The sequence below is a fragment of the Ochotona princeps genome, chromosome 1 (assembly GCF_030435755.1).
Source record: "Ochotona princeps isolate mOchPri1 chromosome 1, mOchPri1.hap1, whole genome shotgun sequence".
In the NCBI taxonomy this organism is placed as follows: domain Eukaryota; kingdom Metazoa; phylum Chordata; class Mammalia; order Lagomorpha; family Ochotonidae; genus Ochotona; species Ochotona princeps.
Genome location: NC_080832.1, coordinates 8,499,530 through 8,514,083, shown reverse-complemented (window position 1 = coordinate 8,514,083; position 14,554 = coordinate 8,499,530). Strand labels below are relative to the sequence as shown.

The 14,554-nt window shown below is 53.1% G+C and overlaps 1 protein-coding gene across 8 annotated transcripts in view; it reads left to right on the top strand.

Annotated features, from left to right (window-relative positions):
• ARID1B (AT-rich interaction domain 1B) overlaps positions 1-10,117 on the top strand; it is a 370,148-nt gene extending 360,031 nt beyond the window's left edge. For 5 of the 8 annotated variants that reach the window (XM_058662259.1, XM_058662090.1, XM_004595447.4 and 2 more), the window contains 5 exons: positions 194-344; positions 1,147-1,243; positions 2,329-3,112; positions 4,806-4,936; positions 6,975-10,117. In XM_058662259.1, coding sequence (XP_058518242.1) covers positions 194-344; positions 1,147-1,243; positions 2,329-3,112; positions 4,806-4,936; positions 6,975-8,693 — 2,882 coding nt within the window. In that variant the 3' untranslated portion in view covers positions 8,694-10,117. The remainder of the gene's footprint in view (positions 1-193; positions 345-1,146; positions 1,244-2,328; positions 3,113-4,805; positions 4,937-6,974) is intronic. The other 3 variants (XM_058662238.1, XM_058662203.1, XM_058662154.1) reach the window with 1 other exon arrangement.
• The last annotated feature ends 4,437 nt before the right edge of the window (positions 10,118-14,554 follow it).

Sequence of the window (14,554 nt, the reverse complement as noted above, 5' to 3'; positions counted from 1 at the left end):
GTCCTCCTGCTGCCCAGGTGTGGGGTTCCCTAAGGCACCCCCGGGTAGAAGGGTAGGTCTCGGGCCCCATCTGGCTCCCAGCCTGTGCTCCTGCATAGTAAGGACCAGACACGGAGGCAGCAGAAGTTCCCAGAGGGGCTGTGTGGCCTTGCACATGCTCACAGGATGTATACCTTTTGTCTAACCCCTGCAGTGCCTGGGAGTGGCGAGCCCTTCATGACGCAAGGCCAGATGCCCAACAGCAGCATGCAGGACATGTACAACCAAAGTCCCTCTGGAGCCATGGCCAGCCTGGGCATGGGGCAGCGACAGCAGTTTCCCTATGGAGGTGGCTATGATCGAAGGTGAGCTGTTTATGAAGGTCACGAGCAACACTGCTCTGCTGGCAACACGCACTGCAGGCCTTGAGGCGGAGCCTGAGGACAGCACGACAGCCACCCATCCCCAGTACGGGCAGCCATCGTGGAGGGCTGGGGGCGGGAGCATGTCCCTAAGTGACCAGCTGGCTCTGTTTGCAGCTGAGTTCTCAGAAGCGCTGGTTTCTTAGACTGCACAGCCATCCAGGCTCAGCGGGAAGGTGCTTCCTCAGTGTAACTGAAAAATAAATGTATTTGTTTGCTTTTGAAGAGGTGATGGGTACACACGGAAGTCAGCCTGTCATCTTTTCTGTGGCCGTTGAGGACACAGGAGTCTGCCACCTGGAGCAGCTGCAGGCTCTGAGGTTCTTGAGGTCAGCGCCTCTGGAACCCTTAGAAATCCTGTGTTTGTAACGAGAAAGTGAAAAGCAGTAGGAGCGCTGCCCATGTTCTTACTTCTAGAAACACCCCGTGTGAGGCTTGGATTGTACCTGCAGGTCCTCGTGTGGGCGGATGCCTCCCGTCACCACGCGACCTGACTCCCCAGGCAGGTCTTATGCCTCAAAGGCTTCAACAAACTTAACAGGGCCCCTGCCTGTCCAACCAGTCTCCTCTCTTGTTAACCCACTCTCCCAAGCAGGAGTTTGGCGCTGTTTCCAGAGCCTGAGCTGTCGCACCTCCAGCTGGGCATTCCCGCTGAGGGCCGCAGCCGCCAGCAATTCTGCCATGGAAGTTCCTTTCTGTGTGCCTTACGTGCTCTGTAAGTGACGTTTCCTTTACCCCATTGCAGGCATGAACCCTACGGGCAGCAGTACCCAGGGCAAGGTCCTCCCTCGGGCCAGCCGCCGTACGGAGGGCACCAGCCTGGCCTCTACCCACAGCAGCCGGTGAGTGGCATGGGCAGGGCCTGCCAGGCTTCCCATTCCTCTCCTGGAGAGTAAAACTCAACCCCAGTTCCCTCTGCAGCTCTCTGGGAAGCGAAGCCGAAGGGCTCGGCAGTCGCTGAGTGTCTGGCTGTGGTTCCTGCTCGCAGGCACTCCTGGGGTTCTGGAGTGGGCATACGGAAGCAGCTCATGAGATGGTGTCCTGAGACACACATGCACGTTGTAGGACATTGGATGCTTCTGTGCTTGTATGCAGCAGCCCTGTGCCAGCTGAGAGTGTCTGGCATTGTGCGCTGTCTGCCCTCCACATCCGTGGGTCCCACATCTGCCACTCCACCAATAATGGATCGAAAGTATTCAGGAAAAAAAAACTGTCCTTCTACTGAGCCTATTGAGGCCTTTCTTCTCATGATTCCCTACACAGTGCAGCGTTTTCTTGATGCAGGAACAGGTTTTCTAAGTGCACGGGAGGAGGTGCGGGTCTGTGCAAGCAGTGTGCTGTTTTATGCGAGGGGCCAGAGCATCCTCGGATCCTCGGATGCTGGTATCTGGGGAGGAGTGGCTTTAAAGCCTCTTTGAACCACAAAGTCATTTTTAAGCATTTAGTGTTGAAACCAATTGGTTTTAAACATTCTGCCAGTAAAGCCAAGAGGACCCTGAAAGCCTCAGCACTTCCTGGCCTTCTGTCAGGAGACACCCTGCACAGCCTCTCCCCCCACTCAACGTCGTCCCCATAGAGTCCCCAAGAGGCAAGTTTAGGGTCAGGATGGGAGCCGAGGCTGGAGCCAGTGCCCAGCCTGGGCATTGCCTGCTTAGAGACCGAGCCAGCTGCTTACGCGCTGCGTTCCAGGGGACCGATCCCTCGGGCTGCCTGCGACCTCGCCCACCATCCCTGGATTGCAGCCAGCAGACGGGACTTTGCTCTGTTGTCCTCAGCAAACTCCAAGGGCAGGGAGACGAGCTCCGGAAGAGCCACGTGTATGTGTACTCTGTAGACCACCCAGTGTCAGTGTTATGCAGGCTTCCCACACCCACATTCGTTTCAGCCACAGTGGGGATGGGGTGACGCTTCTTGCTCTACATTGCAGAATTACAAGCGCCACATGGACGGCATGTACGGGCCGCCAGCCAAGCGCCACGAGAGCGACATGTACAACATGCAGTACAGTGCCCAGCAGCAGGAGATGTACAACCAGTATGGGAGCTCCTACTCCGGCCCCGACAGGAGGCCCATGCAGGGCCAGTACCCGTACCCCTACAACCGCGAGCGGATGCAGGGCCCTGGCCAGCTGCAGCCGCACGGCATCCCCCCTCAGATGATGGGGGGCCCCATGCAGCCGTCCTCTGGCGAGGGGCCTCAGCAGAACATGTGGGCAGCACGCAACGATATGCCTTATCCCTACCAGAACAGGCAGGGCCCCGGCGGCCCCGGCCAGGCCCCCCCATACCCGGCCATGGGCCGCACGGATGACATGATGGTCCCCGATCAAAGGATCAACCACGAGAGCCAGTGGCCTTCTCACGTCAGCCAGCGTCAGCCTTACATGGCATCTGCAGCCTCCATGCAGCCCATCACGCGCCCGCCGCAGTCCTCCTACCAGACGCCACCGTCACTGCCAAACCACATCTCCAGGGCGCCCAGCCCAGCCTCCTTCCCGCGCTCCCTGGAAAACCGCATGTCCCCCAGCAAGTCTCCCTTCCTGCCGTCGATGAAAATGCAGAAGGTCATGCCCAGCGTGCCCACGGCCCAGGTGGCCGGGCCGCCCCCCCAGCCTCCTCCCATCAGACGAGAGATCACCTTCCCGCCCGGCTCAGTGGAGGCCTCACAGCCCGTGCTGAAACAAAGGCGAAAGATTACCTCAAAAGATATCGGTAAGAGTTCCTGGGAGGAATTGGATTGAAGTGCAGGTGTGGGTCTCGTGGGTCCCAAGGGGTAAGGGAATTGGGACCACAGACTTCCAGGAGCAGTGGTTGGCGTCCACCCCCCTGAGCTGAGAAACAGCGCTGGAGGAGAGCTGGGATCTTGATAGCACGTTTGTGCCAGAGTGAAGCTCCAAGTGAGAGACCCAGAAGTGCTTAGTGATTATCACACTGTGTTTGGGGCTTAAAGGTTTGGCCTTGCCCTGGCCATTTAGTGTGCAACACACACTTACAGACCCTCTGAGGAGCTAGCAAAAAATCAAGGGTGACCAGCAAATGTGTGGTTGGTCAGAACATCCAGGAGCTGCCCTGAGGAGAACTAGAAGCCTGGGTGGGAGTAGCTGACACAATCCGGTGGCTGAGCAGAATGATTGAAGCCACGCGGCGCCGGCAGCACAGGGCCAGGCACCTGCTGAACTGACAGCGGTGCGTGTGCCACGAAGGGACTGGAACGGAGAGCAGTACGTCAGGCTGGCTACATTATTTCTCTGCAGTGCTTTTAACACAGCAAGGGAAATAGTACATCTTGGTTATGTAAGAAGAAAGCTTTTCTAAAACCTCAAAAGCACTTGACTTTAAATCATTTGTACTACATAAAATAGTAAAGCTATTAGCTATAATCAAAATGTTTTCAACATTGGGCCTTAAGGTGACAGAAAAACAAGGAATTTTTTTATATTGCAGGTGGTCATAGGGGAAAGACATATGATAGACACCTTTTAATAAATATATGCCTATGGTTTGTGTGTCCCAAGTCTCTTGAAATGTTTTTAGCTTCTTAGTATATGTTAGATGGCCAGTATTTGTCCAACCTAGAAATTTGTGTCCCTTAGCTTAGAAACAAAGTTTGACTCTTTGATTACAAAAAGTATTAGGTGCCTATTTAGGAAAAAATTTAAATACACATCATTAAAACAGAAGTGGAAGAATCATGGTGCCTAGACCCCGCCCCCCCACCAGAGCTGCCGATCACCCTCCCTGGCCACAAACCCTGCCAGGACTGGCTGGCTCAGGACCTTGCCCCAGGGGTGTCCGTCTCCTGAGCAGTCTCTGTCAGACCCTTAGGTGCACACCAAGTCTGGTTGCCCAGCCCAATTTATGGCAGATCTTCAACTTTTTGCCTAATCACTCTGTCTTCTTCATTAGCAGGAATAAGAAAAACCAAATAGACAGCTCTCCTTTGCCCCATGCATGGCTCTGGCCACCCCTCACAAGCCGCAGAGCCATGCAGTAGCATGGGCAGAGCGGCCTTGCAGCTCAGCGTGTGCTGTTGTGGAACCGAATGTCTCTTATACCCTGCACACGCACCCTCCCTCCATGCCCTGTGAACGGAGAAGGCCGAGGAGAGCATCCCCACTTCTGCTAAATTGCCGGTGCTTACGCTCATTCTCTGCCACATGTCTGGAGATGAGACAGCATGTGTGTGCTCAGCTCTTTCTGTCCTTGGAAGCTCTCTGGCTCATTCACTGAGCGAAGCCAGAGGACCGTAAACAGCCCACTGCACCATGCTGCTCATCCCTGCCATTGCAGTCTGCACACAATCGCATCCAGCTGCCCTCGGTGGGCTTGCCGCACCAGTGCTTAGCTTCGGCCTGCTGTCACTTCCTGCTCTGCTAACGACACCCTTGTCTTCTCTCGTTGCCAGTTACCCCCGAGGCGTGGCGTGTGATGATGTCCCTTAAGTCTGGTCTTTTGGCTGAGAGCACCTGGGCTTTGGACACCATCAATATTCTTCTCTATGATGACAGCACCGTTGCTACTTTCAATCTTTCCCAGGTGAGCTGGCGCCGACCAGGTTCAAGTCAAAGGTCAAGCTTGAGCTCGGCTGTGGGGACTGCAGAGCAGCACAGTGGCTCTCAGTAGCCATCTGTCAGATGCTGGGCACATGTGGGGCTGGGGGTGTGGGTGTGCACGCATGTGCTGGGCAGCTGGAGTTCTTCTGAATGTTATAATGCAAAGTCAGGCTTGTGGCCAGTGTTGGAAGTAGCCTACTCTTTTCAGAGGACTTGACATATTTATTTTAAAAGAAACTTAAAATTAGAGATGCCTCTGACCCAGCAGGAGGTGTGGAAAATGCACAGGAGTGGACAGTGTAGGGAGGCCCAGCTCCATGACAAGGAGCTCGGGGCCAGCTTGTCCCCAGTGCCACCCCACCCCTCCTGCCTTTCTCTCGCTGTCATGTTGAAGCAGTTGCTTAAATACCTATTTATTTCTCTCTCGCTGTTTGTTAAGATTTATTTATTTTTATTGAAAAGAAAAATTTACAGAGAGAAGGAAAGACAGATCTTCTGTCCTCTGGTTCACTCCCCAAGTGGCCACAATGGCCAGAGCTAAGCTGGTCCGAAGTTAGGAGCCAGGAACTTCTTCCAGGTCTCCCACATGGATGCAGAGTCTCCAGGCTTTGGGCCATCGTCTGGTGCTTTCCCAGACCACAGACCACAGGCAGGGAGCTGGATGGGAAGTGGAGCCACCAGGACACAAACGGGCACCCATATGGGATCCCAGCGTATGCAAGGCAAGGATTTAGCTACCGAGCCATCGCACCAGGCCCTAAACACTTACTTTTGAGGAACTTAAAGCCGTCCTTGGTTCAGAGCTGGGCTTAAAGTAACAAGCAGCTGGACTATGAATTTCTTTTTAAGTATTTAGGAATAAAAATGAGTAATGATTCTTTTTCTGATTTTTGGTGGAAAAAAACCTAAAACACCTAACTTCCTTGCTTCTGCCACATTCTTTTTGTCTTCTCTCCATTAAAGCCCCAGTGTAGCCCAGACAGGCAGTTTTTCCGTCAACAGGAAGTGTATTAATAACATCATAAACATTGTACTAGCTCTGTGTTTTCAGAAATTAAGTGTTTTTAAAAACGTATGCTCCCTTAGCTGAAATAATCGACTTTCATCCTTGGTTGGATGAACTGCTGCTCATCACACATTCCTAAGCAGAACTGCTTAAATAACGTTCCCTTTTTCCCGGAAAAAAAGATCAACTTTGAGGGTGAGGACAGGTCATCCAGACTTCGCTTGAACAAAGGAGCCTTCCAAACCATCCGCGCAAGTACTGCAGAGCAGTGACAAGGCCTCCCCTCCTCCCAGCGGCATCCCTGGATGGGCACCCTGCTCAGCCATGGCGCTGCCCATCACGGGGGCTGCACGTCCTGTCTCCAGGCGGACGCTTGCCCCGGGCAATGGTGTCGCCTGCTTGGCTTTTGTCTGCAACTGGAGTTGTGAATAACTAAAATGGGAAATTGCATTTTATGAAACATTCTAATTCATTTATCAGGGACTAAATTGATTTGTTTTTAATTTTCTGTGTTTATGAGCTACTACATTGCTGAAATTATCTTCTCCAAGAGATATATAGAGAATGTAAATTGGGGTAACCTGTGGCACCTGAGATAAAAATAACCATTAAACCCTGAGAATAATAACCATTCAAAGCCCAGCAAGCAAGGCTCAGATAAGTACTAGAGAACAGTCACTATGGCTGAAGGCATGTAGAAAACCCACACCCTCTCTCTGCTAATAATGAACGCCGTCACTTCTAAGTCAGAAAGAAGGGGAGTGAGGTGCAAAGCCCCCCTCACTGCTAACACGAGATAAACAAGCTGGTTGCTCCTTGGGGAATCCCAGAGAGTGCATAGCGAATAAGGATGTTGCTGGGTGTTGGGCTAGCAGGTGCCGCCTGCAGGCCAAATGGGAGGCTGAGAGCCCAGGACACGGGGATTCCGGGCATGTCCGTGGTTCTCAGGGCGTCTCCATCACGTCTCATGTTGTGACCGTGTACCTCTTCTGCTTCCTCTCCATCCCCTCTCCAGTTGTCTGGATTCCTCGAACTCTTAGTCGAGTACTTTAGAAAATGTCTGATTGACATTTTTGGAATCCTCATGGAATATGAAGTGGGAGATCCCAGCCAAAAAGCACTTGATCACCACGCAGCAAAGAAAGAGGACGGCCAGTCCCCAGCAGATGATTCTGGGAAAGAGGACGAGGCCGAAAGCCTCGACGAGGAGGAGGAGGAGGAAGACGAGGACGAGGAGGAGGCTGAGAAGCCAGAGACAGAGGCCAAGGGCAGTGCAGCTCCGCCACCAGATGCCACCGCAGACCCAAAGGAGAAGCCCAAGCAAGCCAGCAAGTTCGACAAGCTGCCAATCAAGATCGTCAAAAAGAACAAGCTGTTTGTGGTGGACCGGTCAGACCGGCTCGGGCGCGTGCAGGAGTTCACCAGCGGGCTTCTGCACTGGCAGCTGGGCGGCGGCGACACCACGGAGCACATCCAGACCCACTTTGAGAGCAAGATGGAGATCCCGCCCCGCAGGCGCCCAGCACCACCCCCGAGCACCACGGGCAGGAAGAAGGAGCCGGAAGGCAGAGGGGACAGCGAGGAGCAGCCAGAGAAGAGCATCATTGCCACCATCGACGATGTCCTGTCTGCTCGGCCTGGGGCGCTCCCTGAAGACGCCAACCCTGGGCCTCAGGCCGAGAGCAACAAGTTCCCCTTTGGCATACAGCAAGCCAAAAGCCACCGGAATATCAGGCTGCTGGAGGACGAGCCCAGGAGCCGCGACGAGACGCCACTGTGCACCATCGCGCACTGGCAGGACTCACTGGCCAAGCGCTGCATCTGTGTGTCCAACATCGTGCGCAGCTTGTCCTTCGTGCCTGGCAACGATGCCGAGATGTCCAAACATCCGGGCTTGGTGCTGATCCTGGGAAAGCTGATCCTGCTTCACCACGAGCATCCCGAGAGGAAACGGGCACCACAGACCTACGAGAAAGAGGAGGATGAGGACAAGGGGGTGGCCTGCAGCAAGGACGCGTGGTGGTGGGACTGCCTCGAGGTCCTGCGGGACAACACGCTGGTCACGTTGGCCAACATTTCCGGGCAGCTAGACTTGTCTGCCTACACGGAAAGCATCTGCTTGCCCATCCTGGATGGCTTGCTGCACTGGATGGTGTGCCCTTCTGCCGAGGCACAAGACCCCTTCCCCACGGTGGGACCCAACTCGGTCCTGTCGCCACAGAGGCTCGTGCTGGAGACCCTCTGCAAACTCAGTATCCAGGACAATAACGTGGACCTCATCCTGGCCACTCCTCCATTTAGCCGTCAGGAGAAATTCTATGCTACGTTAGTTAGGTACGTGGGGGATCGCAAAAACCCAGTCTGTCGAGAAATGTCCATGGCGCTGTTGTCGAACCTTGCCCAAGGGGACACGCTAGCAGCAAGGGCCATAGCTGTGCAGAAGGGGAGCATTGGAAACTTGATAAGCTTCCTGGAGGACGGGGTCACTATGGCCCAGTACCAGCAGAGCCAGCATAACCTCCTGCACATGCAGCCCCCACCTCTGGAACCACCTAGCGTAGACATGATGTGCAGGGCGGCCAAGGCCTTGCTGGCCATGGCCAGAGTGGACGAAAACCGCTCAGAATTCCTTTTGCACGAGGGCCGGTTGCTGGATATCTCAATATCGGCTGTCCTGAACTCGCTGGTCGCATCTGTCATCTGTGATGTACTGTTTCAGATTGGGCAGTTATGACATAAAGTGAGAAGGCACGCACGTGTGAGTGAAGACTAGAGGGTCGCATATAACTGGCTGTTTTTCTGTTCTCGTTTATCCAGCGTAGGAAGAAGGAAAAGAAAACCTTTGCTCCTCTGCCCCATTCACTATTTACCAATTGGGAATTAAAGAAATAATTAATTCGAACAGTTATGAAATCAATACTTGCTGTCTGTGTGTATAAGTACATGCTTTTGGGATTTTTTTTTTATTTCTTTTTTTTTTTAACCAAAGTTGCTGTCTAGTGCATTCAAAGGTCACTTTTTGTTTTTTCACAGAATTTATTTCTAATGTTCTTTTCCATGTTGTGTTGCATTTTTTGGGGGGAAGCAATTTGACTTTAAAGACAAAGTTTTGTTAAAAGATGCTAAGATGGGAAAATTTCAGCACACCGAGGCAAAAAGGGTGAAAAATGATCAATTTGCCATGCGTTTTATCATTCAAAGAGAAGAATTCAAAAAACAAACAAAAACTGCATCCCGTCGCCCAAAGCTCCTTGCAATAGGAACTCGCAGGATTTAGGTACAGGGGTTCACGGTGTCCGTCAGCCGTCAAGGCTGAGTCTGCTGTCCGGGGAAGGTGTTCCGTCAGGCTAGCAGCAAAGCACGGCTGTCCGAGCTGGATTCAGACACCTCCCCGGCAGCGACCGACAAGGCTTGCTCTCTCCTCACCACTACGTCATGCCTGCTGTCTGCCGTCTGAGCTTCCACACGACAGTGCTTCACAATTCCTTTAATCATTTTTAAAAAAAATTTTTTTTTACTGCCTCTGGGCTGTGATGTATATAGAAGTTGTACATTAAACATACCCTCATTTTTTTCTTTTCTTTTTCTTTTTTTTTTTTTTTTTTTTTTAGTACAAAGTTTTTAGTTTCTTTTTCATGATGTGGTAACTACAAAGTGATGGTAGATTTAAATAATTTTTTATTTTTATTTTATATATTTTTTCATTAGGGCCATATCTCCAAAAAAAATAAAAAATAAAAAATACAAAAAACAAAAACAAAAAAAAAAAACCACACAAAAAAAGAGGGTAATGTACAAGTTTCTGTATGTATAAGGTTGTGCTCTGTTCGGGAGAGCAGCTCACCACAATTTGTTTCATGAATCAAGGTGTACGAATGGTTGCGTATGGACTGACTTAGCAAATGGTTACCAGGACAGGAAAAAAAAAAAAAGAAAGAAAAAATACAACTAACAGGAAGAAACACAACTTCAAAGATTTTTCAGTGACAAGAATCCACATTTGTATTTCAAGATAATGTAGTTTAAAAAAAAAAAGAAAAAGAAAAAAACTTGATGTAAATTCCTCCTTTTCCTCTGGCTTAATGAATATCATTTATTCAGTATAAAATCTTTATATGTTCCACATGTTAAGAATAAATGTACATTAAATCTTGTTAAGCACTGTGATGGGTATTCTTGGATACTGTTCTAGTTTCCTGAAAGGGGTCTCCCGGGGACCCAGGTGTTTACTGCAAACGGGGCAGCGCAACAGTCCCCCAGGGGCGACTTCCTTCGAGCTGGGATCCCCGGTCTCCCTGTGGAGTGACCGGGTGTGTGTGGCCAGGGCAGGGACTGCCAGCTGGCTGAGGGTGCTGGCCTGCACATGGAACAGCCCGCCTTTCTGAGTAACTCCATCTTGATTTTCACCAAGATTCACTCTGGTGCTGTGTCTTCTGTGTGCCTCAAAGCATATGATATTTATACCGTGCAATGCGGAAGAGTGAGCTCTGTTGTATGTGGTGCCAAGAGGCATGCCCTGGCACTCCCCGTCCTCGCCTGGGGCATGGCAGCTGTAACACCAGGCCCTGGGAAGGAGGACACGGCTGTGTGGCGACCCACTTGGAAGCTGCTGCAGACCCCTCCTCAGGCTGACTACCTCGCAGCCCCTGCAGCCCCACGGGACGCCCCTCAGCTCCCTGTCCTCAGCTGTGCTGGTTCCCATCAAGGACACACAGTCCTAGACACGACCCTTCAGTGTCTCATCGCTATCAACAGTCATCTTACATAACAGTGCAACCAGATACTTAATGAAAAGACCCATTTGCTTGCTAATAACAAGCTTAAGATATGGAGTTAGACGGAATTCAGTGTTACTCTAATTTCCCTCTTACAGAGAATGAAAAGGTATGTATAAATCCTTGATGTGACTAATACCCCAATTCCTCTGTCAACCGCAAAAGTAAAATCCTTCCGAAAAACTTATCCTGCTTTGCACTGTAACCTGTTCCCGGAGTGTGACCACGAAGCAGCAAGTTCTAGACGCTGCTGCACCCCGCAATGTGAGTGATTTTGGAAGGTCTTAGCCCAGACCCAGCACTCAGAGAAGCCTTGGAGGGTTCCCAGCCTGCTTGAGGGGACCTTGCCTGTGACCAGAGTTCTTGCTTTGTCCTAAAAGCTAGTCTGATTTTTTTTTTCTTTTTCTATGAGGCTTTGTAGAAATTTACAGGATGGCCCTACTTTAAATATGTACAAAAGATAAAAATAAAGGTGCAACATTTAGTATTTTGGAATGGTGTTATAAAATTGAATCTGATTTTTTTGTTTGTTTGTGTGTTTGTTTGTTTTTTGTTATGTCCTAAGATGTTGCTGGGTGCCTTTACTCAGAATTACCAATTCAGAATGTTTTGTGAGGGGGTAAGAGCGTCACAGACGCTCTGACTGGTGCAGGTGGCCTGTGCAGACACAAGGAGGCTGGCTGCTGAGGTCAGAACAGGGGCAGGGGCTAAGGATGCATAACTGTTGAAATTCTTCATTTCGTGCTACCCCACATAATGGCTCTGAAATCTGTGGTCCTAATGGGTGCGTCCCCATTAGGCCCCCAGGCGAAATCATTTGCCCCTGCCAAGGCATCCACCATTGGGACTCAAAATACAGTCTTATCTACAGCAAGTGAACTCATTGAACTTGGTCATTTGGTACACTGCTTAGTGATGCAATAACTAGATGGCCCTGGGCAGAAACGGGGTCCTCCACCCCTGTGAGAAAGTATTTCAGTGCTGGAAGTGATGAGAGCCCAGAGCCTGGGAGGACCTGGCAGGGCTGCGTTCCTGGTGCAGGTGTGACCTGCGGGCTGCCAGCCCTGCCAGCTGTGGCCACAGGTGGTCATGGAAGCAGACGGCCCCCACGCCCAGGGCCAGGGCCTTGAGGACACCCCAGCAGTTTGCACCTTGCTGCTGAATCAAACAAGGTTCTGGGTGTTGCAAATACCACACCAAAGAGGAGTTCTGCCTGGGGCACCAGGAGCACTCACCTGTGAGCCCTTCAGGCCCCGGGCTGTGGCCCACCTGTGTGCCCTTCAGGCCCCGGGCTGTGGCCCACCTGTGTGCCCTTCAGGCCCTGGGCTGTGGCCCAGCCTTGCTTGCTGCTCGGCCTGGCCATGGTGGGGGCCCCAGGCTACATGCTCTGCCCCCAGAAATGCTCGACCTGTGATGGTGAGCCCAGCTGCAGGTACCCACGGGACTTCATAGACTATAGGAAACTAAGATTTCCCCTAGCAGCATTAACCAAACTCTAGTTTCTTGGGATTTGGGGCTTTTTGTTGATGATGCATCCGTTTATTTGGAAGGCAGACTTAAAGGGGATGAGATGCAAAGCCAGAGTATCCATCCATTGGCTTACTCCCCAAAAGCCTGGCTCTTCATTCAGGTTCCACAAGTGAGTGTGGGGTCCCAAATACCTGGACCATCTTCTGCTGCATGTTCAAGTGCATTAGCAGGGAGCTAGATCAGAATGGAGCAGCGAGGACTCCCTCTCCACAACACCAGGGCGTGCAGGGAGTAAGCCCTCCAACAGGCTTTAACCTGGCCCTCAGCCTGCCATGTGGGTCCCCGGGGAGGCAGGCTTATTTAAGGCCATCAGTGTCCTTTGTTCAGCATGTGGCCACCTCATACCTCCTTTCCAATAACACTAAGGGGTTTAACCTCATATTTTCTTCACTTTCCCAGTTCCCTCTCCACTTACCCACTGGGACCCCAAAGGAAGGACAAGGGAATTTTGGCTCCCGGCTTCGGAGACAGGATGCACACCAGAGTGTGCCGGGAGGAGAGCTGGGCGGTGGGGGGATATCTTACCACTAGGATAAATCTATTTGGCATTTTCTGTAGCTCACCTGTAAGTGCACACTGCTGTTGATTCTGCGGGTTTCTCACCAAATGACCAGCCCGCCTCTCAGCTGAGTACCAACCAGGGACAACATGGCGGCCAGTCTCAATGGCAACGGATGTCAGCTGCACAGCCAACAGGCGGCCCGGAAGAAGATGTTCGCCTATGTGGTCCTGTTTCTGAAAGTGGAACCTTTGTCATGGCTGATCCCAGGGCGCCGCAGCGGGCCAGGCGTCTGCTGCCTAGCTGTGGCTGGAGGCTGCTGTGTCACAGAGGCCGTCATGGCTGATCCCAGAGCGCCACGGCGGGCCAGGCGTCTGCTGCCTAGCTGTGGCTGGAGGCTGCTGTGTCACAGAGGCCGTCATGGCTGATCCCAGAGCGCCACGGCGGGCCAGGCGTCTGCTGCCTAGCTGTGGCTGGAGGCTGCTGTGTCACAGAGGCCGTCATGGCTGATCCCAGAGCGCCACGGCGGGCCAGGCGTCTGCTGCCTAGCTGTGGCTGGAGGCTGCTGTGTCACAGAGGCCGTCATGGCTGATCCCAGAGCGCCACGGTGGGCCAGGCGTCTGCTGCCTAGCTGTGGCTGGAGGCTGCTGTGTCACAGAGGCCGTCATGGCTGATCCCAGAGCGCCACGGTGGGCCAGGCGTCTGCTGCCTAGCTGTGGCTGGAGGCTGCTGTGTCACAGAGGCCGTCATGGCTGATCCCAGAGCGCCACGGTGGGCCAGGCGTCTGCTGCCTAGCTGTGGCTGGAGGCTGCTGTGTCACAGAGGCCGTCATGGCTGATCCCAGAGCGCCACGGCGGGCCAGGCGTCTGCTGCCTAGCTGTGGCTGGAGGCTGCTGTGTCACAGAGGCCGTCATGGCTGATCCCAGAGCGCCACGGCGGGCCAGGCGTCTGCTGCCTAGCTGTGGCTGGAGGCTGCTGTGTCACAGAGGCCGTGAAGATGCCATTCCAAGAGCACTTGTGGCACCATCACCTGTCTGGGGGGGCCACTGTCAGGTGTACAGGTAAGCGCCGTCCCAGCATCCTGCAGGTGGAGGTGGGTTGAGGCTGGGGGAGTGTGTGTGTGTGTGTGTGTGTGTGTGTGTGGCGGGAGGAGAGCTGCTGGCCCTGGAGGGAGCAGGTTCAAGGCTCCCCAGGTCCAGAGCCTATGAGGGCTGGGCTGGCCGCAGTGTGGAGGTCAGGGGGCTGAGCCTGGGCCTCGGGGCCAGAAGCCACGACCCCCAGCGGCTGCCAGGACTGGGTGAGCCTCGAACCTACCCCGTCCAGGGGCTCCGCTCCCTGGGCTCTGTCTGCTGTGGCCCTCCCGCAAAAGAGTAACGTGGTGAGCCCTGTTCTTTCCTGGGTTCCTTGGCTGTCCAGCGCACCACGTCCCGGAGGTCAGTGTTGAACGTGGGGAAAGGTTCAGCTTCTCGACCCCCTGCGCTGGGTCTGTTCCGCAGCTGCCTCCTGTCCTTGGACGGGACTGCGACACTGTCTCGGTTGGAAGTGCGTTCATTCCCTGCTTTGCTTAGTACCTCATCCCGGGTTGTGCTGGGTCTTCTCCTGCACCCCGCCGTCCCTTCCGATTCCCCGCGGCTCAGATCCTCTCATATGTGTTGTGCCCTGGCTGTCTCAGCACAGCTACTGCTGAGCTGCACAGAAAAGGGGTCATGTCTTACTTCCAACATGTTGAGGTCTCAGACGGCTCCCTTCCCGAGGTGTCATCTCGTCCCAGGTTTCTTTGAGAATACAGAA